General features: G+C 39.7%; 6 protein-coding genes, 1 non-coding gene and 1 pseudogene across 9 annotated transcripts; 6 read left to right on the top strand and 2 right to left on the bottom strand.

Moving 5' to 3' along the window:
• The first annotated feature begins 923 nt into the window (after window positions 1-923).
• LOC111197962 (splicing factor 3B subunit 1-like) lies at window positions 924-5,115 on the top strand. 2 transcript variants are annotated; one of them, XM_013805811.3, is made up of 2 exons: window positions 924-1,050; window positions 1,138-5,115. In XM_013805811.3, exon 2 carries the CDS (start codon window positions 1,151-1,153, stop codon window positions 4,952-4,954), a length of 3,804 nt encoding a protein of 1,267 aa, XP_013661265.2. In that variant the 5' UTR covers window positions 924-1,050; window positions 1,138-1,150; the 3' UTR covers window positions 4,955-5,115. The 2 variants fall into 2 exon arrangements, with proteins under 2 accessions (XP_013661265.2, XP_013661295.2); XM_013805841.3 differs by having other exon boundaries at window positions 930-1,050; window positions 1,142-5,115.
• A 185-nt stretch (window positions 5,116-5,300) lies between these two features.
• On the bottom strand, window positions 5,301-7,869 carry LOC106366254 (dicarboxylate transporter 2.1, chloroplastic-like). The gene is made up of 4 exons (XM_013805839.3): window positions 6,958-7,869; window positions 6,212-6,525; window positions 5,682-6,130; window positions 5,301-5,595 (listed from the first exon to the last, which is right to left on the bottom strand). Exons 1-4 carry the CDS (start codon window positions 7,765-7,767, stop codon window positions 5,480-5,482), a joined length of 1,689 nt encoding a protein of 562 aa, XP_013661293.2. The 5' UTR covers window positions 7,768-7,869; the 3' UTR covers window positions 5,301-5,479.
• Window positions 7,870-9,385: 1,516 nt separating this feature from the next.
• Window positions 9,386-12,389, top strand: LOC106366252 (bifunctional riboflavin biosynthesis protein RIBA 1, chloroplastic). The gene is made up of 6 exons (XM_013805838.3): window positions 9,386-9,730; window positions 9,840-10,128; window positions 10,218-10,439; window positions 10,803-11,125; window positions 11,355-11,484; window positions 11,555-12,389. The coding sequence occupies exons 1-6, from the start codon at window positions 9,672-9,674 to the stop codon at window positions 12,092-12,094; spliced, it is 1,563 nt and encodes a 520-aa protein (XP_013661292.2). The 5' UTR covers window positions 9,386-9,671; the 3' UTR covers window positions 12,095-12,389.
• A 2,295-nt stretch (window positions 12,390-14,684) lies between these two features.
• LOC106371747 (root phototropism protein 3-like) lies at window positions 14,685-18,655 on the top strand. 2 transcript variants are annotated; one of them, XM_013805837.3, is made up of 6 exons: window positions 14,685-14,913; window positions 15,014-15,083; window positions 15,213-15,842; window positions 16,398-17,201; window positions 17,839-18,124; window positions 18,202-18,453. In XM_013805837.3, exons 1-6 carry the CDS (start codon window positions 14,786-14,788, stop codon window positions 18,219-18,221), a joined length of 1,938 nt encoding a protein of 645 aa, XP_013661291.2. In that variant the 5' UTR covers window positions 14,685-14,785; the 3' UTR covers window positions 18,222-18,453. The 2 variants fall into 2 exon arrangements, with proteins under 2 accessions (XP_013661291.2, XP_013667298.2); XM_013811844.3 differs by having other exon boundaries at window positions 14,691-14,913; window positions 17,839-18,120; window positions 18,202-18,655.
• Window positions 18,656-18,876: 221 nt separating this feature from the next.
• Window positions 18,877-18,948, top strand: TRNAK-UUU. The gene has a single exon. It is a non-coding gene; the product is annotated as a tRNA-Lys (tRNA).
• A 104-nt stretch (window positions 18,949-19,052) lies between these two features.
• Window positions 19,053-20,416, bottom strand: LOC106371748 (peptidyl-prolyl cis-trans isomerase FKBP12). The gene is made up of 5 exons (XM_048739496.1): window positions 20,263-20,416; window positions 19,927-19,960; window positions 19,764-19,825; window positions 19,617-19,669; window positions 19,053-19,409 (listed from the first exon to the last, which is right to left on the bottom strand). Exons 1-5 carry the CDS (start codon window positions 20,348-20,350, stop codon window positions 19,308-19,310), a joined length of 339 nt encoding a protein of 112 aa, XP_048595453.1. The 5' UTR covers window positions 20,351-20,416; the 3' UTR covers window positions 19,053-19,307.
• Window positions 20,417-20,861: 445 nt separating this feature from the next.
• LOC106357645 lies at window positions 20,862-23,103 on the top strand (annotated as a pseudogene).
• A 390-nt stretch (window positions 23,104-23,493) lies between these two features.
• LOC106357644 (uncharacterized protein C6C3.02c) lies at window positions 23,494-24,823 on the top strand. Its single transcript, XM_013797321.3, has 5 exons — window positions 23,494-23,638; window positions 23,918-23,974; window positions 24,070-24,156; window positions 24,261-24,430; window positions 24,561-24,823. Exons 1-5 carry the CDS (start codon window positions 23,617-23,619, stop codon window positions 24,657-24,659), a joined length of 435 nt encoding a protein of 144 aa, XP_013652775.2. The 5' UTR covers window positions 23,494-23,616; the 3' UTR covers window positions 24,660-24,823.
• Window positions 24,824-24,917: the final 94 nt, after the last annotated feature.

The following is a 24,917-nucleotide window of genomic DNA, read 5'->3' on the forward strand; positions in this document are numbered from 1 at the left end:
AACTTATTATTATTATAATGCTATTGTCTTTCAGTTTTGATTGACAAAATAAAACGTGTTAATTGACGCAAATAACGTGTTACTTAAATAGCCATACTAGTAGTAAGGTTATTCTACTTTGTTGTGTATGTCATCTTTTCAATTCTTTCATTTCATAGATTATATCCATATTGCAATTTTGGTTATCTTCTCCAATGCCAACCACTAGAAGTTTACTAGCTACTAAATAAAGATTTCGAATGATAACCATTTGATGAATGGGAAAAAAGAACTAAATAAAGAATTATATTTAATTAAAGAAATAAATAAATAAAAATAGGAATATTTGACTAACATTCTTATCAAAATAAAATATTTTTGTTAAAAGAATTTCTCAATACATAAGAAAATGAACAATGTAATGCATTTTTTTTGGGCAAATCTCCAAAATAGCACATTTCTAAGTTTATATCACAAAAATATCACTCAAAAACTAAAATGACCAAAATAGCATTTTATCTTTTGAAAAATTTAAATTTTTTTATTTTTCAAAATTTGAAATCTTATCCCCAAAACTTCACTTCTCAACTCTAAACCCTAAAACCTAAACTCTAAACCCTAAATTCTAAACCCTAAACCCCACCTTTTGAATGTTATTTTGTGACTTTTGGCTTTGAGTGCTAGTTTGTGAACAAAAACTTAATTAAGTGCTATTTTGGTATTTTTCTCTTTTTTTTTCAAGTAACTTAACTAGTATTAAATTTGAGACCGTAAATTTGTCATAATATTTTTTTCTAAATATAGTTACGAATTAAAGCAAAAAATGTATACACAAGTGACAAGCCCACGCGGCGTATATATATAATTATGTGGGCTTTTTGAACTTGTGTGAGCCCAAATAAATGAAACCTGGCCCAAACAAAAGAACCGACTCGCTCGATTGGTCAATTCCAATCACTTCATTTCCTTTGTATTTATTTATTTATTTTCCTGCCTTTATCTAGATAAACCCTAGTTCTCGCTCGCGTTCTTTCCTTCCCCATTTTCAATCTCAGGCGATTCCGATAATCTGTGAGTTCTTCTTATCATCTCGATTACGTTTTTGTTTGATCTGTTTCTAATCTGATCGAATCTGTATTGTTTTCGTTGTTGCTGAAGAAAGCTATCTACCATGGCGGATCTAGATCCAGAGATCGCTAAAACTCAGGAAGAGAGGCGTAAGATCGAAGCAGAGCTCGCTTCCCTCACTTCCGTGAACTTCGATCGCGATCTCTACGGAGGCAACGACCGTGATTCCTATGTAACCTCCATCGCGCCGAACGACGAGGAGGATTCGAATCTGGACGCCACCGGCTCCCTCGTAGCTCAGCGTCTCGCCTCCTACACCGCTCCCAAGTCGATCCTCAACGACGTGGCTCGCGCTCACGTGGAAGATGACGACGGAGGGTTCAAGCCTAGGCAGACTATCGCGGAGCGTGAGGGTGATTATCGTAACAGGAGGCTTAACCGAGTTCTATCTCCGGATAGAGTTGATCCGTTTGCTATGGGGGAGAAGACTCCGGATCCGAGTGTTAGGACTTATAATGATCATATGAGGGAGACGGCTGTGCAGAGGGAGAGGGAGGAGACTATGAGGCTTATTGCTAAGAAGAAGAAAGAAGCGGAAGAAGCTGCTAAGGAGCAGAAAGATTCTGGTGCTCCTGCTGCTTCTTCCAAGAGGAGGAACAGATGGGACCATGCTGAAGAAGACGGTGGTGGTGGAAAGAAAGCTAAAGCTTCGGATTCGGATTGGGATGTGGCTGATTCAGCTCCAGGGATTGGGAAATGGGACGCGACTCCAGGGAGAGCTGGTGATGCCACACCATCTGCTGGAAGGAGGGGGAGGAACAGATGGGATGAGACTCCTACGCCTGGGCGTGTGACTGATTCTGATGCTACACCAGGTGGGGGTGTTACTCCCGGTGCAACTCCTTCAGGTGTTACTTGGGACGCGACTCCGAAAGGGTCCGCAACGCCGACACCGAAGCGTCAACGTTCTAGGTGGGATGAGACACCAGCCACTATGGGGAGTGCTACACCTATGGGTGGAATGACTCCTACTGCTGCATACACTCCTGGTGTCACTCCGTTTGGGGGGATTGATATGGCTACTCCAACTCCGAGTCAGCTTAATCTGCGTGGTGCTATGACTCCGGAGCAGTACAATTTGGCGAGGTGGGAGAAGGATATTGAAGAGAGAAACAGACCGTTGAGTGATGAAGAGCTTGATGCCATGTTTCCTACAGAAGGATACAAGGTGTTGGACCCGCCTGCTTCTTATGTTCCCGTCAGAACCCCTGCTAGGAAGGCTATGGGAACCCCAACACCCATGACAACTCCTGGCTACGTTATTCCTGAGGAACACCGTGGGCAGCAGTTTGATGTGCCTCAGGAGCTTCCTGATGGTCTGCCGTTTATGAAACCAGAGGACTATCAGTATTTTGCAGCGCTTTTGAATGAAGAGAACGAAGAAGAGCTGTCTCCTGACGAGCAGAAAGAACGCAAGATCATGAAACTGTTGCTCAAGGTCAAAAACGGAACGCCTGCTCAAAGGAAAACAGCTCTAAGGCAGCTTACTGATAAGGCTCGTGAGCTTGGTGCTGGTCCGTTGTTTAATAAAATTCTGCCGTTGCTCATGCAACCCACTTTGGAAGATCAGGAGAGGCATCTTTTGGTGAAAGTTATTGACAGGATTCTGTACAAACTTGATGAGCTGGTGAGGCCTTTCGTCCACAAGATTCTGGTTGTTATTGAGCCTTTGCTGATTGATGAAGATTACTATGCTCGTGTTGAAGGGAGAGAAATTATTTCGAACCTTAGCAAAGCAGCAGGCTTAGCCACGATGATTGCAGCTATGCGTCCTGATATAGACAACATTGATGAGTATGTGAGGAACACAACAGCAAGAGCTTTCAGTGTGGTGGCTTCAGCTCTGGGAATCCCTGCGCTCTTGCCGTTCCTGAAAGCCGTTTGCCAGAGTAAGAAGTCATGGCAGGCACGGCACACTGGGATTAAGATTGTCCAGCAGATTGCCATACTAATCGGCTGTGCTGTTTTACCTCATTTGAGGTCTCTGGTGGAAATTATCGAACATGGTCTCAGTGATGAGAATCAGAAGGTTAGGACCATTACGGCCTTGTCGCTGGCTGCTCTTGCCGAAGCTGCTGCTCCTTATGGTATCGAGAGCTTTGACTCTGTTCTGAAGCCTCTGTGGAAAGGTATTAGGTCTCACCGTGGAAAAGTCTTGGCTGCGTTCTTGAAGGCGATTGGTTTTATCATCCCCTTGATGGATGCTATATACGCGAGCTATTACACAAAAGAAGTGATGGTTATCTTGATCCGCGAGTTCCAGTCCCCTGATGAAGAGATGAAGAAGATTGTCCTCAAGGTAGTGAAACAGTGTGTAAGCACAGAAGGGGTTGAACCGGATTACATCCGCAGTGATATTCTGCCTGAGTTTTTCAAGCATTTCTGGGTTAGGAGAATGGCTCTAGAGAAGAGAAACTATAAGCAGCTTGTTGAAACTACCGTTGAGATTGCGAACAAGGTTGGTGTTGCTGATATCGTGGCGAGGGTTGTTGAAGATCTTAAAGACGAGAGTGAGCCATACCGCCGTATGGTTATGGAAACCATTGACAAGGTTATCACAAACTTAGGAGCATCTGATATTGATTCGAGATTGGAGGAGCTACTCATAGATGGCATTCTTTATGCTTTCCAAGAGCAGACAACCGATGATACTAATGTGATGCTTAATGGGTTCGGTGCTGTGGTGAATGGTCTTGGTCAGCGAGTGAAGCCTTACCTTCCTCAGATCTGTGGTACCATCAAGTGGAGATTAAACAACAAGAGTGCAAAGGTGAGACAACAAGCCGCTGATCTTATTTCCAGAATTGCTGTTGTGATGAAGCAGTGTGGAGAGGAACAGTTGATGGGACATCTAGGTGTTGTTTTGTACGAGTATCTCGGAGAAGAGTACCCTGAAGTCTTGGGATCAATTCTCGGAGCTCTCAAAGCAATTGTCAACGTGATTGGTATGACAAAGATGACTCCTCCCATTAAGGATCTGCTTCCAAGACTGACTCCCATTTTGAAGAACAGGCACGAGAAAGTGCAAGAGAACTGTATCGACCTTGTCGGTAGAATTGCTGATCGTGGTGCTGAGTTTGTTCCAGCGAGGGAATGGATGAGAATCTGTTTCGAGCTTCTTGAGATGCTCAAAGCTCATAAGAAAGGTATTCGACGTGCCACTGTCAACACTTTCGGGTACATAGCCAAAGCCATTGGACCACAAGACGTTCTAGCCACGTTACTGAACAATCTCAAAGTCCAAGAGCGCCAGAACCGTGTCTGCACCACAGTCGCGATCGCCATAGTCGCTGAAACCTGCTCTCCGTTTACTGTCTTGCCTGCTCTGATGAACGAGTACCGTGTTCCAGAGCTCAACGTCCAAAACGGTGTCCTCAAATCCCTCTCTTTCCTCTTCGAGTACATTGGAGAAATGGGCAAGGATTACATATACGCGGTCACGCCGTTGCTCGAAGACGCGCTCATGGACAGAGACTTGGTTCACAGACAAACCGCAGCTTCAGCGGTGAAACACATGGCGTTAGGTGTAGCTGGTCTGGGATGCGAAGACGCTTTGGTTCACTTGCTCAACTTCATCTGGCCCAACATCTTCGAGACATCTCCTCACGTGATCAACGCTGTGATGGAAGCCATTGAAGGGATGAGAGTCGCGCTAGGTGCAGCTGTTATACTGAACTATTGTCTGCAGGGTTTGTTTCATCCAGCTCGCAAAGTCCGTGAAGTGTACTGGAAGATTTACAACTCGCTCTACATTGGTGCTCAGGACACGCTTGTTGCTGCTTACCCGGTCCTTGAAGATGAGCAGAACAATGTTTATAGTCGACCAGAGTTAACGATGTTTGTGTGAAGGAAATGATAAGAGACACGTACTCTTACACCTTTTTAGTCTCCCTTGTTTTATTTGGTTTGCTTTGTATAATACTCTGAGACACGGAAAAACGCTTCTCTTTCTATTTTCAGCAGACTAGAAAACTTATTATGTTAAAACTTAAAACGTTTTGATGTCTCTATTGACTTTTAGATTCATTGTTGCCATTACAGCTGCAGGTTCAGCAAATAACGTAAAAGCTTCGAAAGTGACAGAGCGTTAAAGTCTTGCGTATTGTCTGAGACTTGTGATTATTACATTATTTGCATTTGTTTGGTGTTTTTATTTGGTTAGTTGCAGTTTCATGAAAGATCAACGCTCGAAATAAAAAGAGAAGAGACCAGAGCTCCATGTGACAAATCTCTGTATATCTATGTTACAAGGAGTTGTCGTATTTTCTAATCGCAAGTAAATGAAAAGGGGAGGAAACAAAAACCCTCCGAAACCAAATGATGAACAGAGATTTTAACGTCGTTGTAAGCTTCAAATAACAACCAACTTCTCTTAATAGAGACCCAAAAACTTCCACCAGAAAGTTCCAACTACTCCCCAGATGATAGCATTAATCGTAGCCATCACAAATCCAATCTTGAATACATCAGGTAGATCAACATAACCAGCTGCAAAAAATAATAACCAAAATTAGAGAGACTCTTTTAACATCAAAAGAGAAAGAGAGAGAGAGAGAGTTCTGTTGATAAGATACCTCCATAGTAGACAGCGGCTTGACCACTACTGTAATGAGTCAAAGCACCAAAAAGATTGGTGTTATACGCCAAAGCAAGTGCAGCTAATACCCCTGGAACACCTGCTGCTATATTCATAGCTAAGAAAGCTGAGAAGAGAGCTCCAACGTGACCCGTTTGACTTGCGAAAAGATAGTGAATGAAGAAGTACGCTGCTTGGAGAAGACCAAACGCAGCAGGCCAGCTCAAGGAGAGGGACTGTAAAACTTTGGCTACACAATCAGACATCCATGACACAACACCGAGGTTCGTCAGCTGTCCTGCCATCCCCACCAAGACCGCAAACCAAGCTAATGTGTCCCACGCTGATTTTTCGCTTAAACAATCGTCCCAGTTAAGAACACCAAGGAGAAGTAGTATAGAGAGACCGATCATCGCAGCTACAACACTTGGTATCCCAAGACTCTCTCTGCAATATAAAACATTACATTAACCATGGAGAGTGTTTAAATCTAAACAAATGCTATGATTATTATTATCGAACACTTACCCGCAGATCCAAAGAGTGACAGCAAGAAGCATTGTTCCGACCATGATCCATTCGTTTTTAGTGACGGGACCCATCTCCTTGAGTTTCAAAGCAGCAATACCTGGAGCTTCCGGTGTGTCTTTGGTTTCTGGAGGGTAAAGCTTATAGAGGATAAGTGGTGTACAAAGAAGCGATATGATTGCCGGTAGACTAGCTGCCTTGAACCAAGAAACCCATGGGTTTGCTATTACTACTCCAAGCTCCTCAGCTAGCTTGAGACACAGTAAATTTTGAGCTGCAGCTGTCAAGAACAGAGCACTAGAGTTTCCAGCACACTGTCAAAAAGATCACAGAACATAAATAGAGATGAGCAAGTCCGGTTAAGGAAGACTAATCCGGTTCAAGATAGCTGCAAAGGTACACATGCTCAACAACACATTAAACCATAGCCATTGTTCTAAAAATCAGTATAGGTGGCAACAAATCAGTCATAATCGAAAACAATTTTTAAAAAATCCAATTTATACAATTCAAACCGGTATAAAACATTCTAAATCGGTTTAAACCAATTTAACTTGATCTAAATTAAATTAAGTAACAATGTTAGTATAAATAAATCCATAATTTTATCTAATTTCTTTTGCTTTTATATCTAGTTTTGATAATTCATCAAAATAAAATAAATAAATCATTCCGTACACATCACAAGCACTAACTAACTAAGAACTAATCCAGTTTCCGACATAAGGACATAAACAAGAACTAACCTGAAACTGGTTTTGGATCAAGTAAGAACCTAACTTCCTCGAAGAAGAATCTCCCGGTTTACTCCCCGCCGATAACGAAAGGGACTTGATGATCGGCAAGAAAATGCCGCCGGCTCTAGCCGTCGTACTCGGCATAGCAGGAGCAATCAAAGCTTCACTAATCGTCAACCCATAAGACAAACCTAACGTGCTCTTCCCAAGCCACTTCACGAAGTAAGTAGCGATCCTATCACCGAGACCTGTTTTAACGAACCCGCGAGCGAAGAAGAAGGAGATGACGATCAGCCAGATGACTTCGCTCGTGAAGGCGGAGAACGCTGCGGAGAAGGAAAGCGTTTTGGTGACGATCGAAGCGGTGAGGCCCATGAAGGCCCAAGCTCCGACGGGAAGTGGGCTGAGGACGAGGCCCGCGATTGTGGAGAGGAAGATGGAGAGAAGCTGCCAGCCTTGCGGGGTGAGACCTTCCGGTAGAGGGACGGCGAATCGGAGGATTAGACCGACGGAGAGGGAGAGGATCAGGGGGAGTAGCTTCGCTCCTTGCGGCGGTTGAGAGGACGGTGGTTCGGAAGGTGGAGAAGGAGGAGGAGGGATGTCGTCGCGTGGTGCGGCGGTGATCCGTGTTGTGGAGAGACGAGGGATTGGTTTGAGGAGAGGGAAGGTGAGAGGCTGAACGGAGTGAGATCGGAGAGAAGGGAGAGAGATGGTTGGTGGCGGAGATCTCGATGAGATGCGGCGGAGGAGAGAGAGGCGTGAGGGATGGTGGGAGAATGAAGGGGTGGTGGAGAGAGAGTGAAGTGCGAAGCTCTCCATCGCCGGCGATTAGAGAGAGAATGTGTGACGTGCGAAGTGTTTAGTTTTTGTCAGTGGCTGTGTGTTCTGTTCTGTCGCCGAAGAGCTATTGATGATACTAGGGGTGGGCGTTCGGGTACCCGTTCGGGTACCCGTTCGGGTTCGGATCGGGTATTTCGGATTTTCGGGTATTTCGGTATAGAGGTGTAGAACCCGTTCGGGTATTTCTGTACTTCGGGTCGGGTTCGGGTATTTTAAGTTCGGTTTCGGTTATTTCGGACCGGGTTCGGATATTTAGATTTTGAAGAAAAAAAAATGAAAATTTTCATTTCTCAAATTTTTTGTATTTAAATATATAACTTTTCACTTAACTATTTTTTATTTTTAATAGATTGCATGGTTAATAGATTTGGACATAACATTTTCAAACTAAAAAGACATTAATTTGGTTATTGTTTTTAAAGTTTGGATGTAACTTTTTGTTAATTGCTGAAATAAAAAGTTTGACATGCATTTTAAGCGAATAGCAAATCATCTTCTACGTAATTGTATGTATATCATATGAACTTAAAGTATGTGTAGTATCAATATAAATATTTTATATAAAATGAAAGATGTAAACTATAAATATAAGGTTAATTATCATATGTTCGGTTATTTTCGGATATCCATTCGGGTTCGGATATTACCCGTTCGGGTTCGGATATCCAATCTCTCCTAATTCAATACCCGTTCGGATATTTTGCTACTTCGGTTCGGATTTCGGTTCGGGTTTTTCGGATCGGGTTCGGGTGCCACTTCGGATTTCGGGTAAAATGCCCACCCCTATGATGATGAGTGGATGTGAAGACGACAGTTAAATTATTATACAGAACCTAAAAAAAAAAGTCTTCGGTTCTTTCTTTAAACCGGAACCATACTCGACTTAACCGAATTAAATTAATACTTAATTTGGTTCAATTATACAACTCCAGAGATTAACTTTTGAGACCTTTAAGAGAGCAATCGTTTACATCATTGCTAACAAACGCACACACCCACATGGAATACTATTTTGTGTATTTCTTGAACACGTAAACATTATATGTTATAGGTCATCCAATCAAATAGTGGATGAAAAGAACACTATAATGTGCGGTTTGTATCTCATAGGAGTGTGTTGCCACTCAAATAATTATACTACCAACATATTTTATAGTATTACAATTATCATATATGCAGAAAGCTATATGTGTTTGGAATCTTTGATGGTCCAATGATTCACATGAATTGGTAACATGGGGAATCATCGTTAAACCAAGCTATCAAGATTCTGATTAGTAACATTAACATCCGGGTGGTCATGAAATCACATAAACTACAGAAAAAGCAGACACACACACATGCAGAATAAGAACATAAATAAGCTACAGAAAAATTGACTGAGGTGTAGTTTAACAAGGTAACTATTTTGGATTATTATTCTTATCTCTTAATTAATCTGTAGATTTAATTAGCTTTTTTTTTGTGCAACGTAGTTTTAAATTTTTAATTAGCTCAATTCCTATTTTCAATCCTAATTGAAAAAGAGAGTTTAAATGACTTATATTTTGATAAAGCAAAATTCACTTTTCTTGTTTCGAAAAGAAAATCGAAAAAGAAAAGTCTATAAAAGACGACCGCGGCGTTGGGAGGAAGACAAGAACCAAGCAAAGTGGTGGTTCTGTCTTATCCCATCACCGAATCATATCCATTCTTTTATTCTCTATCCTTTTTCACCAATTCGCGCCGCCATTAGAATAAAGCTTCTCTAATCGCCATCCTCACCTAACCCACTCTTCTCCGCATCTTCTTCTTCTTCTTCATAAAGCCTCGTCATTTCTCGGAGAATTGCAAAAAAGGGGTTTACTTTGATTTCATCTACAAATAGAGAAAGAGAGGGAGACATGTCTTCGATCAATCTATCATCGTCCTCTCCTTCCACCATATCTCTCTCCCGCTCAAGGTCAGCTTCCTCTTCCTCTTCCTAATCTCAACGATTAAACCTGTGATTAGAAATGGATCATGAGATGCATAGTGTTCATAGAACCTCAATGATTTGATGATATGTGCAGACTTAGCCAAAGCTCTACTACATTGCTCCACCGTATCACTCTCCCACCTAGCCACCCATCATCATCCTTTTCCATTAAAACCACTTCAAAAGTCAAAGCTTCTGTCATCTCTAGAGAAGATGATCTCCTCTCTTCTTACTACACCAATGGCTCTCTCGTTGACCAAGACTCCTCATCCCCTGCGCCACCCAATGGTTTCGTAGCTGAAGACGATGACTACGAGCTGGATCTACCCACACCTGGCTTCTCTTCAATCCCTGAAGCCATTGAAGACATACGCCAAGGAAAGGTTGGCTCTTTTCTTTTTTAATTAAAATAAAGTTTCAACCTTTTTTTTTTGTTTAATTGATTGATTTGGTTGGTACTGTTTGTGTGTAGCTTGTGGTGGTTGTTGATGATGAAGATAGAGAAAACGAAGGAGACTTAGTCATGGCTGCTCAGTTAGCTACACCTGAGGCTATGGCTTTCATTGTCAAACATGGAACTGGGATTGTTTGTGTGAGTATGAAAGATGATGATCTCCAGAGGTTGAACCTTCCTCTGATGGTGAACCAGAAGGAGAATGAAGAGAAGCTCTGCACTGCATTCACAGTCACTGTCGTATGTCTTTCTTCTCTCAGTAAAAAGCTTCCATCTTAGTGCTGAGTTTTGGAGAATCTGTTGCTCATTGCTTTGTCATGGTTCCAAAAAGTGGTTTTAGCTAAAACTATTTTCTTAAAATCTGATTTATAAGACTCAAATTGGTTTAAACCGTTTTAAATCGGTTTAAATTGATCTAAATATGTTAAATTAAGTAATACAAATCCATAAATTTGTCTAATTACTTTTGTTAAAGAACTCAAAACTAAAATATCTTATAAAAATGTAAAATATATATTTAATATAAATTAAAAACTTGTTAAAATCTAGGCATAGTTTACTGCCTAGCAATTTTTTGAACATTGTGTTTTGTTTGCTTTGTAGGATGCAAAACATGGTACAACGACAGGAGTATCAGCACGTGACAGGGCAACAACGATACTGTCACTTGCGTCTAGAGACTCAAAGCCTGAAGACTTCATCCGTCCAGGGCATATCTTTCCTCTCAAGTACCGAGAAGGCGGAGTTTTAAGAAGAGCTGGACACACTGAAGCATCTCTTGATCTTACTGTCTTAGCTGGACTAGAACCTGTTGGAGTACTCTGTGAGATTGTTGATGATGATGGTTCCATGGCTAGATTACCAAAGCTCCGCGAGTTCGCAGCTGAGAACAACCTCAAAATTGTTTCCATTGCAGATTTGATCAGGTTAGGCCACTCTAAAGTCTTAAGGTTTTGTGTTTTTTTTGTGGTAATCAAAAAGTGGTTTCACCACCTCTTTGCCGGAAACCAAGCAATGTAAATAGTTTCTCCCAACGAGAATTGAACCCGAGTGCTTACTAGACACTTCTTTACCACTAGACCGACCAGCAGCTTGTTGGCTTTGTGTCTCTTTGAAGCTGAGAGTCTAAACTTTATGGTTTCTGTTAATGAACAGATATCGAAGGAAGAGAGATAAGCTAGTGGAACGTTCTTCTGCAGCTCGGATTCCGACAATGTGGGGACCTTTCACAGCTTATTGCTACAAGTCTATACTAGACGGCATAGAGCACATTGCAATGGTTAAGGTTAGTAGCAACATCTCTTGTTGCTTTGGACTTAAAAACAAGATCTCATTTTGTCTGAAACTTTTTTCAGGGAGAGATTGGTGACGGTCAAGACATTCTAGTGAGGGTTCATTCAGAATGTCTCACTGGAGACATATTTGGTTCAGCAAGGTGTGACTGTGGGAATCAGCTAGCTCTTGCGATGCAGCAGATTGAGTCTGCTGGTCGTGGTGTGTTGGTTTACTTGCGTGGACACGAAGGAAGAGGGATTGGTTTAGGACATAAGCTTAGAGCTTATAATCTGCAAGATGCTGGGAGGGATACAGTTGAAGCTAACGAGGAGCTAGGACTTCCTGTTGATTCTAGAGAGTATGGTATTGGTGCACAGGTACTGAGGGATTTGGGAGTGAGGACGATGAAGCTGATGACGAATAATCCGGCTAAGTATGTTGGTTTGAAGGGATATGGATTAGCTATTGTGGGGAGAGTGCCTCTCTTGAGTCTTATCACAAAGGAGAATAAGAGATATTTGGAGACGAAGAGGGCCAAGATGGGTCACATGTATGGTTTGAAGTTCAGTGGTGATGATGTTGTTGAGAAGATTGATGATTCTGCAACCACCGAGTCATGAGTTTTAAGTTGGAGAACAAACCGAATGGAACCAAACCAAACCGGGGAATAAATATAGATAATACTTCAAAAAGCACCAGAAAAGAAACATAGACACAGAAGAGCAAGCAATGAAAGACTTCTGATCTATCTGAGGAGTTTTATTGGATTGGTTTAATGTTATAATTTAATCTTGATTTGATTTTTTTCAATACTTGTGTTACAAAATTTTCAACATTGTTGTTACTTGTTATGTACTCTTGGTTGATTAGTTTCATTTGATTTGTGAAACTGTGAAAAGATGAAGCTTTGATGTGTGTTTTCATCCTTTGCTTAGATTGCTAATAAAAAACCATTACCCTTCTAGATAAGATCTTTGGAACGTTCTATTTCGATAAGAAGTTTCAAAAATTCTTCTTCTCTTTATAAATCGGGAAAGTAATCTTATTCCGAGCCCAAAGGAAGTGGCTTTAGGTTGTGATCCTGACCGTTAGATTTTATCATACTCTTTAACGGAAGGACAGCCGTCAGATGAATAGATCCGGTCTAATTGGATCCGACAATTTTACACGTGGCTTTCACCACCACCATCGTCAATAATGCGATTTGTGTAATAAGATCATATTATAAAAGAACATATTGACCTCATATGTTTTAACCCCTCGTGAAAATCTAATCAATATGTGGCCAATATGTATGTGGAAGTAAGAGTTATCACGAGGTGATTGGTTCTAGGATAATACATGTTCCTTTACATTGCGATCGATCGATACACTTTAAAACCAAAGTATAATTAACGAAACTAGTTGTATAAAAACGTGTTGTTAAAAAAAAAGTTGCATAAAAACGTGTTCCAATCAACCTAATCTATAAATTCGTTAGTGATAGTCAAGATTAATGTTATTCACAACCTATTGCCATAAAGATTTTAAGAATGTCAATTGTCAATAATAGCACCTTTTGAAGTTTATGTCACAAAAATAGCACTAGAAGGAGAAAGTCACAAAAATAACATTCATTAAAGGGTAAAATATCCCTAATACCCTTGGTTTAAAATTAAATAAACAAACAAAAATAAATAAAAATAAATAAAATAAAAATAAAAATAAAAAAATGAAAAAAAGAAGTTTTTTTTATAGTTTCAGATTATATTTTTCAGATTCGAAATTTTTATAATTTTTTTTTGAATTTTTTTTTTCGAAATTTTTTTTTATTTTTTTTTTCAAATTTTCTTTTTATAATTTAAAAATACTTTTTGAAACTGTTTTTAAAATTTTTTATTTTTATTTTAATATTTATTTTTTATAAAATTTTAAACCCTAATTCCAAAACCCCACCCCCTTAATTCTAAACCCTAAGGTTTGGATTAATTAACCCAAGAGGTATAAGTGTATATTTACCTCTTTAATGAAACCTATTTTTGTGACTTTGAGTCTTGAGTGCTACTTTGGGAACAAAAACTTGGTTTGGTGCTATCCTAGTCTTTTTCTCTTTTAAGAATAGAAAATAAAACCATAGCTGCGATCATAACAATTTGATTGAAACTTGTTACGCAAAAAAAAAAAAAAATTGATTGATACACTCATCCATCTATCTGTGTGTGTATATAATGCACATAGCTGACATTCTTGGACCACTTCCTTCTTTCTCTATCTCCATTTATGTATGAACGAACATCCTTTGTTTTTAATGGTCTCTTTTAATTTTCCTCCAACTTCTTGCTTCCATTTCACTTGTCATTAACCAACTGCCATTAAAGTAATATCCAAATTCATACGTTCTCAAGGATTTATTCATAATACATTTGAGTATGATCTAGTTACGATGATGCATCATTTTCTCTAGTAAGTAATCACTTTCAAACTATCAAATCAAAGTATTGCTGGAACATATAAGATTAAAGAATGAAAGAGGAATAGCTTGAAAGAAAGCAAGAGAAAATATTAAGGAAATGTACTATATGAAAGCCTCAAAGAAAAAAAAAATGCCTCAAAGAAGAAACATGAGCAGAGAAAGAAAGAAATAATTAAATGCCATTGTACATAGAGATGGCAAAGAAGAAGGAACAAGGCTTTGTCATAGTTTAATGACACTCACTCTCCAACTTGTCCCCTTCCGTTTTTAGCATTTTCATATATATATATATATATATATTTTTTTTTTATCAACTTCATATATATTTTTTATAAAACCAAATCATGTGTTTTGTTTTCTCCTCTGAACCAACTCATATCTTCACTGAAAAACATGTAGCATCTGTCAGGAACTCAATAATTCTAAATGTAAAATCTAAAAAGATAGGATGCACTGCTCATTTACAAGATTACAACACAAAAGTAGAAAGAGTTAAAATAAATAATATATGATAACTGAGAAGCAGAGTGTTTTAAGCCCATTACTTCACAGGCTGTAGATATATATGTATGAGTGACTTTGGTTTTAAATTCTCTCTGAGAAAATAGACAATACAGAGAAAGCTTCCAAATCTCATAGCATCCCATGTGGGGGATACTATCTCCTTTCTCTTTCATCTTTATAATCAAATACTAATCAATCTCTCTTTTCTCTGAGCTGTTTGTTTCAAATCACTCTTCTCTCTCTCTCTCTCTCTCTCTCTCTCTCTCTCTCTCTCTCTCTCTCTCTCTCTCTCTCTCTCTCTCTCTCTAGTATCTTCTCTTGGTCATTTCTTGCTTCCATCACAAAGAGTTTGTGAATGATGTGGGAATCTGAGAGTGACTCCGGGGTTGTAGGAGGAGGAAGAGAGTATGGTAATGAAGTTTTGAGTTCTAACAAACATGGCAGCGTCAGGACTGATGGGTTTGAGCTTAGAGGCCAATCTTGGTAACATCCTCAACCTTTAAAACACTATACACTCTCCTAAACAGCATCTTTCCTTGTAAAGGAAGTTAGGGTTCATTAATAAAACCTTTGTTTTGGTTAGGTTTGTTGCTACAGACATCTCCAGTGATCTTCTGGTTAAAATCTGCGACATGAACTTTCACCTACACAAGGTAATCAAGTTCTTGACTCAATATTATTACTCTAAAGTCAATATTATTATTTTAAAAAATATTATTACACTTAAAAGTTTTATGGATTTAACATGTTTTTTCTAACATTTTTTTGTTTATTTTCTTCAGTATCCTTTGCTGTCACGTAGCGGGAAGATGAATAGACTGATCTACGAGTCACCACGCGAACCTGACCCGACCATACTCATTCTCGATGACTTACCTGGAGGACCAGAAGCGTTTGAGCTAGCATCCAAATTCTGCTACGGAGTTCCCGTGGATCTCACGGCAACTAACATATCAGGTCTACGTTGCGCAGCTGAGTATCTCGAGATGACAGAAGATCTTGAAGAAGGGAATCTTATCTTCAAGACAGAAGCGTTTCTCAGCTACGTGGTCTTGTCTTCATGGAGAGACTCAATCTTGGTTCTAAAGAGCTGTGAGAAGCTCTCACCATGGGCTGAGAATCTTCAGATTGTGAGGAGGTGTAGTGAATCTATCGCTTGGAAGGCTTGTAGTAATCCTAAAGGGATTAGATGGCCTTACACAGGGAAGTCACCATCTCTATCTTCATCTCCAAAGACCACTAATAACTTCGCGAGTTCTAGTCCTAAATGGAACGAGACAAAGGATTCAAGTTTATATTGTAGCCCGAGTAGGAACAATAATAACAACCAGCATGTTCCTCCGGACTGGTGGTTTGAAGATGTTTCTATCTTGAGGATAGATCACTTCGTTCGTGTAATAACTGCAATCAAGGTACATAGATACTTCTCTTTCTAGAATGTTCACAAACACTTTGGTGTGCATATCTAAATCCTCCAACTAGGCATTCGGGTTCGGGTTGGGCCGGTTTATTCGAGTTGGAGTGTGTAGAACCTGTTTAGGAACCAAACATATTTTTATTAGACTGGTTCGGTTAATGTCGGGTTCAGGTCGGATTTTTAACTTTTTATAAAACCCAAAATATGACTGAACCAGAAATGATTTGGATTTGATTCGGGTTTAAAGCCAAAAAACCTATAAAACGAAAACCCGAGGAAAATCTTGAAAACCAAAATGGATAATACCAATTTATAAATTATATTTTATATATAGTTATACTAAAACTAAACTATTAATATTTTAAATTGTATTTTAGATATTTAGGTACCGTCCTGTTTACGATTCGGTTCCGCTTGGCTTAGGTTTTTCGGGTTTAAAGAAATAAAAACCATTCAAAGTTTTGTTACTTTCGGTCCACTATCTGTTTTTTGGTTCGGTTTCGGTTGAGTTTCAAATAATATGACTACAAAACTCTAATGATCGAAACAGGTGAAAGGTATGCGATTTGAACTTCTCGGAGCTGCAATAATGCACTACGCCGGAAAATGGCTTCCGGGTGTGATCAAAGAAGGAGCTCCAGCACCGTCCACCACCACCGGAGGAGGAGGAGACGAAATGAGCGTGAGCTGCGGAAGCAACAGCAGCGGAGGAAGCTCCAGTCACGACAACTGGAAAGGCGGTCTCCACATGGTCCTCTCCGGAAAACCTAACGCCCATCAAGACTCCACCACTTTCCTTGCTGGACACGTCACCAGCCCTAAAGAGCAGCGAATGATCGTCGAGTCCCTAATCAGTATCATCCCTCCGCAGAAAGACTCCGTCACTTGCACCTTCCTCCTCCGTCTTCTCAGAGCAGCCAGCATGCTTAAAGTAGCTCCGGCGCTGACCACGGAGCTGGAGAAGCGCGTGGGGATGCAGCTCGAGCAAGCGACTCTTCAGGATCTTCTGATCAAAGGGGAGACGATGTACGATGTTGATCTTGTTCAGAGGTTGTTGGAGCATTTTCTTGTTCAGGAGCAGACGGAAGGGTCGAGTCCGAGTAGGATGTCGCCGTCGCGGGGTATGTACGCCGAAGCAGGAGTTCCGAGAGGGAACAGCATCAGTGGTAATAATAGTAATAATAGTCAGAATGCGAAGATGAGAGTGGCGAGGCTTGTGGATGGTTATCTCACTGAAGTTGCTAGAGACAGGAACTTGCCGTTGACTAAGTTTCAGGTTTTGGCTGAGGCGTTGCCGGAATCTGCAAGGACTTGCGACGATGGGCTGTACAGAGCAATCGACTCGTATCTCAAGGTACGTACACATATACTGTTTCGGTTTATTCGGTTAAATCTGTTCGGGTAATTCGTTTTTTGGTTAGTCTAAATCTCACAGAAGTAAATAAAAAAAGACTGGTTCGGTTATCACTTTGGTTTTTAAAATTCTGCCAAATTTATATTTGACATTTTTCCGTTTCAGTTAAATTCTGGTTTAAATTTGTTAGAATTCGAAAAACCTCGATTAGGTTTTAATTTGGTTCAATTTTTTGGTTAGTTTGGTTTGGGATTTGGAACCAAACTAAGCTACTACCAAACCGAACCAAACCGATAGTCAATTTTCTTTTGGGTTTATTAGATTTAAATTTCAGTTTAAATTTGTTAAAAACTCAGAAAATCTTGGTTAAATTTCAGTAGGTTCGGTTAGTTTGGTTCGGGATTTGGAACCAAACTAACCTACAACCGAACTAAACTGAATTGATAACCGATTTTTAAAAAGCTTGCCACTCTGAACCCAAACTCATAACCAACTCTGTACTGAAAATCAAAAATTTCGGTTTGGTTCGGATATAAATCCCAGGGTTAAATATATACATATAGAGCTGAAGTACAGTAGCGTATTTTTACATTCTTCATTGATAGTTTGATCGTGTTTGGTTTGGTCTGAACGACAGGCGCATCCAACATTGTCGGAACACGAGAGAAAACGGCTATGCAGAGTGATGGACTGTCAAAAGCTATCAATGGACGCGTGCATGCACGCAGCTCAGAACGAGAGGTTACCATTGCGAGTGGTGGTTCAAGTCCTCTTCTCAGAGCAAGTCAAGATCAGTAACGCCTTAGCCAACACGTCACTGAAAGAGTCAACTACGTTAGGTGAAGCCATGGGTACTACTTATCAACCAATGATCCCAAATCGTAAGACACTGATCGAAGCTACACCACAATCTTTTCAGGCAAGTAAGAAGAAGACTCATACACAAACATTCTTCTACTTTTTTTTTGCTAATGAAAGTTTGTGTCGTTTTGAGGAACAGGAAGGGTGGGCTGCGGCTAAGAAGGATATTAACACGTTGAAGTTCGAGATAGAGACGGTGAAGACGAAGTACGTTGAGCTTCAGAATGAGATGGAAGCGATGCAAAGACAGTTTGAGAAGACGGGAAAAGTGAAGACCAGTACTTCGTCTTCTTCGGCTTGGAGTAGCGGTTGGAAGAAGCTAAGTAAGTTCACTAAGATGACTGTACCGGAGAGTCCAGATGTTTCTAGAGGAGAACAAGCTGGTGGTGTTGATCCTCAACCAGCTAGGAAACCAAGACGATGGAGGAACTCAATTTCTTGAGACAACTTTGTGTTTTCTTGATTTGATTCTTTGAGAGAAAGAAAAGCTTTTGTTTGGTCCTAATCTGTGATGCTATGTCCCTAATGATATATCATTACAAAACCCAATCATCTTGACAATACATGAACAATGAACATGCATTATTCAGACAGACTAATCTGGTGCAGAGGATACGGACCCTAAGCCACTTCACACGTGAGGATCTTCAAGCCTTATCTGTCAGTAGATATCTTGTTCTCCATGTTGTCCTCTTTACAAACAAAATGTGGTGACTTGTGAGTTGCGACTGGTGGAGGTTTTTGTTTTGCAGCAGCTCTTAATCTCTGTAGAGATTAATTGGTGTTTTTAAAAAGAGTTAAATTAGTATAACAAGCCGTCTTAGCTCAGTGGTAGAGCGCGTGACTTTTAATCCCGTGGCCGTGGGTTCGATCCCCACAGACGGCGTTCCATACATTTATTTTGCTGTAAAAATAGCTCTCTTTTTCTTTACCAACGACCCAACAGTAAAGATCTCATAATAACAGCAAGAAAACAAACATACATTCGGATTGAAACAAGAGACGGGTGGGTCTATTATTTATGATAAAAATGTTAGTGGATAGAGTTTTAGAAGAACACTGAGAAGTGTGACAATCACAAAGTTTTGTTTCAACGAAATCACAAAGTTTTGTTTCAACGACATCACAGAAGCAAGATAAAAGGCTAAAAGCTTAAAAACTTAGCATTAAAGTTTTGCTGTGCTTTTTTTTTATAGATCAATAACATTCCCACTGTTTTGTTTTGAGCTAGAGAGATCATCATCATCACTTCACGCTGAGTACTTCGATTTCAAAGTCAAGAACCGAGTTAGGTTGGATTCCCCATGCTGGAAACCCACCAGCACCATACGCGTAATCCGGTGAGCACTGACAGAAACAGAGAAGCATGGAAAATTAAATATGTTAAAAAACCCACACACGAATGGTTTCTCTACCCATAACAAGCTCTAGATAGCTGTCATTAGAGACAAGAATATGGATTCAAAGAGAGACAAAGAAAACTTTAAAAGGAAGACGAAAGATGTAAAGAATCAAATCTGTTTTGCATGATGAGGGGAGCAGAGTCTAACGTACCCGCAAGCGAGCAACCTCTCCAATTTGCATCCCCATAACGCCTTCATCCCATCCTGTAAGCCAAAAACATTTCAAAAATTAATTTCAACTCCAAATAGATATGATATGACATGATGAAACCATACAAGAAACAGAGTAAGAGTTTACCTTTGATGACATCACCTTTACCGATTTGGAAGGAGAAAGGTTCTTGCCCAGCGTCCTTTGTACTATACACCAAAAACACACATTAAGATAAATTATATCCATTTATAAAGTGATATATATTGTGTGTAAGAGAAGATTTAAATAACGAGAGGATCCTTTTTACCTCCAGAACTGCTGGGATAGATCACCACCTTTCCCTAACAAACAAAAACAAAAAACATTACGAATAACGTTTCTGAAACAAACTCACAAAGGATCATTAAAGCGTATATATATAGAGAGAGAGAGAGTGTTTCAATCTCACACAAGAAGCTGATATTAATTATTAGACATCAGGCTTCTCCACTAGATACTTAAAAACGACTACAGTGAGTTAAACAAGAGTTTTGTTTAAAAAATCAACAAAATTACAGATTAATTATGATCTATATCAGATTTGTGTAGATCGATTACGAAACCGCTACGTGGAAATTTTAAACCATAAGAAGATATAGGTTACCGAATCCGGTACAGTGGACGGTGACTGTTTGACCCGGAGTGGGTTTGGGTCCGGTGCCGGGTCTGATGACTTGCTTCTCCACTCCCATCGCTATCTCTCTCTCTCTCTAGCTCTGTCGCAGCTCCGGATGCTTTATGCCTTTTTACTCTTTTCTTATTTGTAATGTTTTGGGCCTTATAATAATCTACTCTAAAGCCCAAGTTGATAAACATTTCGGCCCATTATTTATCTTTTCAAACATGGTTAAAACAAAACCAATCAAAATCAGACTTGAAAGCTAACTAAACTAATCAGAATTTAAGCACCACACCATTAGCATTGCTCTATCAGGATGTACCTACCTTTCTTCTCAGACCATTCCGGTTTAATCAATGCCCTTTAAGACCAAACTATAGTAACACGCTGTAACTGATCCCTCCCTAACTTGAAAAAAAAACTATATGAGAACTATTAAGTTCATAATTCAAATGGTAGCCTCGAAGAAGTGGCCATTTCGCTCATCAGCACATGGTCTTGAATTAAAAAAATAATAATTGTATTAGCAGCACATGTTGGAATCCATTAAATTTAAGATTTAAGAAGCCAAAACTACCAAGAAAATGAGCTGGCAAATGATTCCTTTACGAACAAATAAATAAACCAATTCTCTAAACCGATCATTGTTCTCATCAAAGCCACCACCATCTTGGTTCCGTGATCGAAACTTTAGAAAAAGTCTTGTAAGGATGAATAAGAGCATCTCAGACAACGGAGAAACGGTTGCCAAGGGATCGATCTGTGGATATGATTCGCTGGATCAACTCTTATCCGCAAATCTGAAGCCTGAGCTCTATCAGGTGAAACTTGTTTGGATTCTTGGTTTTAAGTTTGCTATGGTCTCGTGAAGTTTTGTTTCTTACGTTGACTTTTGTGATGTGTGTGTTACTTACTAAGATCATGGTTCTTCATTAGCTACTAATAGTTAGAATGTTTTCTTGATTTGTAATGATTATGTTTAGTTTATATATATATATATATATATATATGGTTAGTTAGTTTACTCTAAACTGAGAAAAACTAAAGCTAGATCGTTAATTGTCTTGATATGCAGGAGGTAAGTCGAATACTACTTGGAAGTAACTGTGGCAGACCACTTGAACATATTGTTATACCAGCTTCTGCAAAAGACCTCTCTTCAAAACATGATTTTGATCTCCAGGTTAATACTCATTTTAGTTATACTATACGATCAAATCATTTGAGTAAAAATAGAGTTTTGATTTGATCTTTTGGCAAATTACTTTCTAGGCTTTTAGCTTTTCAGCTGATAAAGAGCAAATGAGAAAGCCACGAGTGGTCAGAGTTGGTCTCATTCAAAACTCCATAGCTCTTCCAACTACTGCTCCATTCTTGGACCAAACAAGAGGAATACACAACAAGTTGAAGCCGATCATCGAAGCAGCAGGTGTTGCTGGTGTTAACATACTCTGCTTACAGGTTTGTCTCCATTTTGCTCTCTTCTACGATAAGCTTTGTAGATTAACTTTGGGATGGTTCTGCTTATAGGAAGCTTGGACTATGCCGTTTGCGTTCTGCACAAGGGAGAAGAAATGGTGTGAGTTTGCAGAGCCTGTCGATGGCGAATCAACAAAGTTTCTTCAAGAACTAGCCAAGAAGTATAACATGGTGATTGTGAATCCTATCCTCGAAAGAGATATGGATCACGGTGAAGTACTTTGGAACACAGCTGTGATTATAGGGAACAACGGAAACATCATTGGCAAACATAGGAAGGTTAACTTGCACTACAAGTCTCTTTTTTGCTTCTGTGTTTTCTCTTGTGAGCTAACTTGTACTTCTCGGTTTACTAGAACCACATACCGAGGGTGGGAGATTTTAACGAGAGCACGTATTACATGGAAGGAGACACTGGACATCCTGTGTTTGAGACGGTGTTTGGGAAAATTGCAGTCAATATATGTTATGGAAGACACCATCCTCTAACTGGTTAGCTTTTGGTCTAAATGGTGCTGAGATTGTCTTCAACCCTTCAGCTACTGTTGGTGAACTCAGTGAACCAATGTGGCCTATTGAGGTTTTACTTCTAACTCTCCATTTTTCACAAATATTTTAAATTATTTAAAACTAATTATCAAACAAATATTTTAAAATTATTTAAGAGCTAAATGATATAATACATATTAACCACTCATATTTTGAGACTATATGCAAATGTTTCATCTCGCTATGCTCAGGACCGGTTCTATTTACTTTCTCTATCTATAAACAACATGGTCTGATGTTTCATTTGAAAACCTCAGGCAAGGAATGCTGCAATAGCAAACAGTTACTTTGTGGGGTCCATCAACCGAGTTGGAACCGAAGTGTTCCCCAATGCTTTCACCTCAGGGGACGGGAAACCGCAGCACAATGACTTTGGTCATTTCTATGGTTCAAGCCATTTCTCTGCACCGGATGCTTCTTGCACACCGTCTTTGTCACGGTACAGAGACGGTTTATTGATCTCGGACATGGATCTCAATCTGTGTCGGCAGTACAAAGACAAATGGGGGTTTAGAATGACTGCGAGATATGAAGTCTATGCTGATCTTTTGGCTAAGTACTTAAAGCCAGACTTCAAGCCTCAAGTTGTCTCTGACCCAATGCTCCACAAGAATTCTTCATAACAACTAGACTTAGTCATGGTAAATGGAATAAGCTCCGAGAATGTAGGAGCCGAGCTAGTTTGAATGTTTCTATGCTTGTTTAAAGTCCTCTGAACATGTAGGAGGCAGTTGCTTCTTTAATCAGTTATTTAATGTCACAACTCAAGAAATAAAAACAATGCAGCTTTTAATCTCATCATTTAACTTTTAGTTTCTCTGTTTAAACATATGCATCGTTTGATTCACACCTGGTCATGCAATTAGTACATAAACAAAGCCGGTTTGACCGGATTGATCCATTGTAATTAGTGAATCTTTATATGAATAAATGGAGTGAACTGAATTACTAATTTGTTTTTGATTTGACTAATCCTTATAAAGTTATATGCTCAAAAAAAAAATCTTTGTCTGAAATTATTTATTTTCCTCGAGAAATTGAATTAGATGGACCTGCCGCACCTTAAAAGGGAAGAGAATTGATTGGGCCTGTAACGAAACCCAAATTTGAGGTTTCCTAATATAGAAGTTATCAACTTACAACGAATAAGGACCGTACACGTGTAAGCATCTCACCGTGATCTTGACCAGATCTTTTATTAATAACCGCCTCCCGAGTTGGTGCCGGGTATATTCTCTCATCGCGATCTCTATCTGCATATCCATTTTTTTTTTGTCATTTCGTCGTCATCTTCTTCCTAATCACAGCAAAATGGGTCGCCGTAGCTCCGGAGGTAAGGGCTTCTCTCTCCTCTTTCCCCCGATTGTTAGATCTATTCAATTCTACGATTCTGGATGATGACGAAACTGTTTTGTTTGGGTCTGTGGTTGCTTATTTGCGTGAATCACAAATCTAGGGTTTATCGGATGTTTGATTTCGTGTTTATTCTATGAATATACGATTCATAGGGTGGAATAGGCGTAATTTGGTTCTCAATTTCTAGAAAGTTGGAGATTTTTTTTTGTTTGTTTGTAATTTTGTGTTGTGATGGTGATTTGTGTGGGGGTTGCAGGAAGATCTGCACCTCGTCCTCGCCCTGCTGCTGCACGTGCCCCCGCTCCTCAACATGGTATTATCTTATTTTCCTAAATCGCCCTATTGCTCTGTGTGTTACTGACTATTCAATCCAATCTAATCCGCTGTTGATTTTTGTGTTTTTTTCAGTAAACCGTGCACCTCCTCCAGCCCCAGCTCAGGCGACCAGTGGTGGTGGTGGCATGTTCTCCGGCATTGGTTCCACCATAGCTCAGGGTAAATGAGTCTAATTTGTTATTTGTCTAGACCAAACTTGTTGGTTTTAAAAACGTCTCTCTTAACCTCTTTGTTTGTGTTTTTTTTTTTGGAACTTTCGGTAGGTATGGCTTTTGGAACCGGAAGTGCCGTTGCACATAGGGCTGTTGATTCTGTCATGGGCCCACGTACCATTCAGCATGAAACTGTTGAGGCTGCCTCTGCATCTGCCGCTCCTGTCGGAAGCAGCATGTTCTCGAGCTCCTGTGACATTCATGCTAAGGCTTTCCAAGATGTAAGTTTTTAATTTCTCTCTCTTTTGTTCTGTTATTTGTCAGGAGTGAATGAGAACGGAACTTTTTGATTGAATTCATTCAAAGGTGTATGATGCTGATGTTTTTGTTTTTGTTATTGGGTGGGTGCAGTGCATCAGCAGCTATGGAAGCGACATTAGCAAGTGTCAGTTCTACATGGACATGTTGTCTGAGTGCAAGAAGAACTCCGGTTCCACTATTGGTGCCTGAATCAAGCTTGTTTCATTTCTTATCTAGCTTTGTCTAAACATTATGCAGCTGTTATATGCTGAGGGTCTGGATATCAAATAAACAACATTTCAGATACTGCATGTTTCAAGTGTTTGTTGGTACTTAACTTCTTATTTTTAAAATAAACTTTGAAGTGTTGGTTACTTTATTTGTTTCAAAAGTTGCTACTATATTACATTCTTCTAGCACACCAAGTCACCAATTTTTACTTACCGGACAACCTTCGACAATGACGAC

Source organism: Brassica napus, chromosome A9, assembly GCF_020379485.1.
Source record: "Brassica napus cultivar Da-Ae chromosome A9, Da-Ae, whole genome shotgun sequence".
NCBI lineage: Eukaryota > Viridiplantae > Streptophyta > Magnoliopsida > Brassicales > Brassicaceae > Brassica > Brassica napus.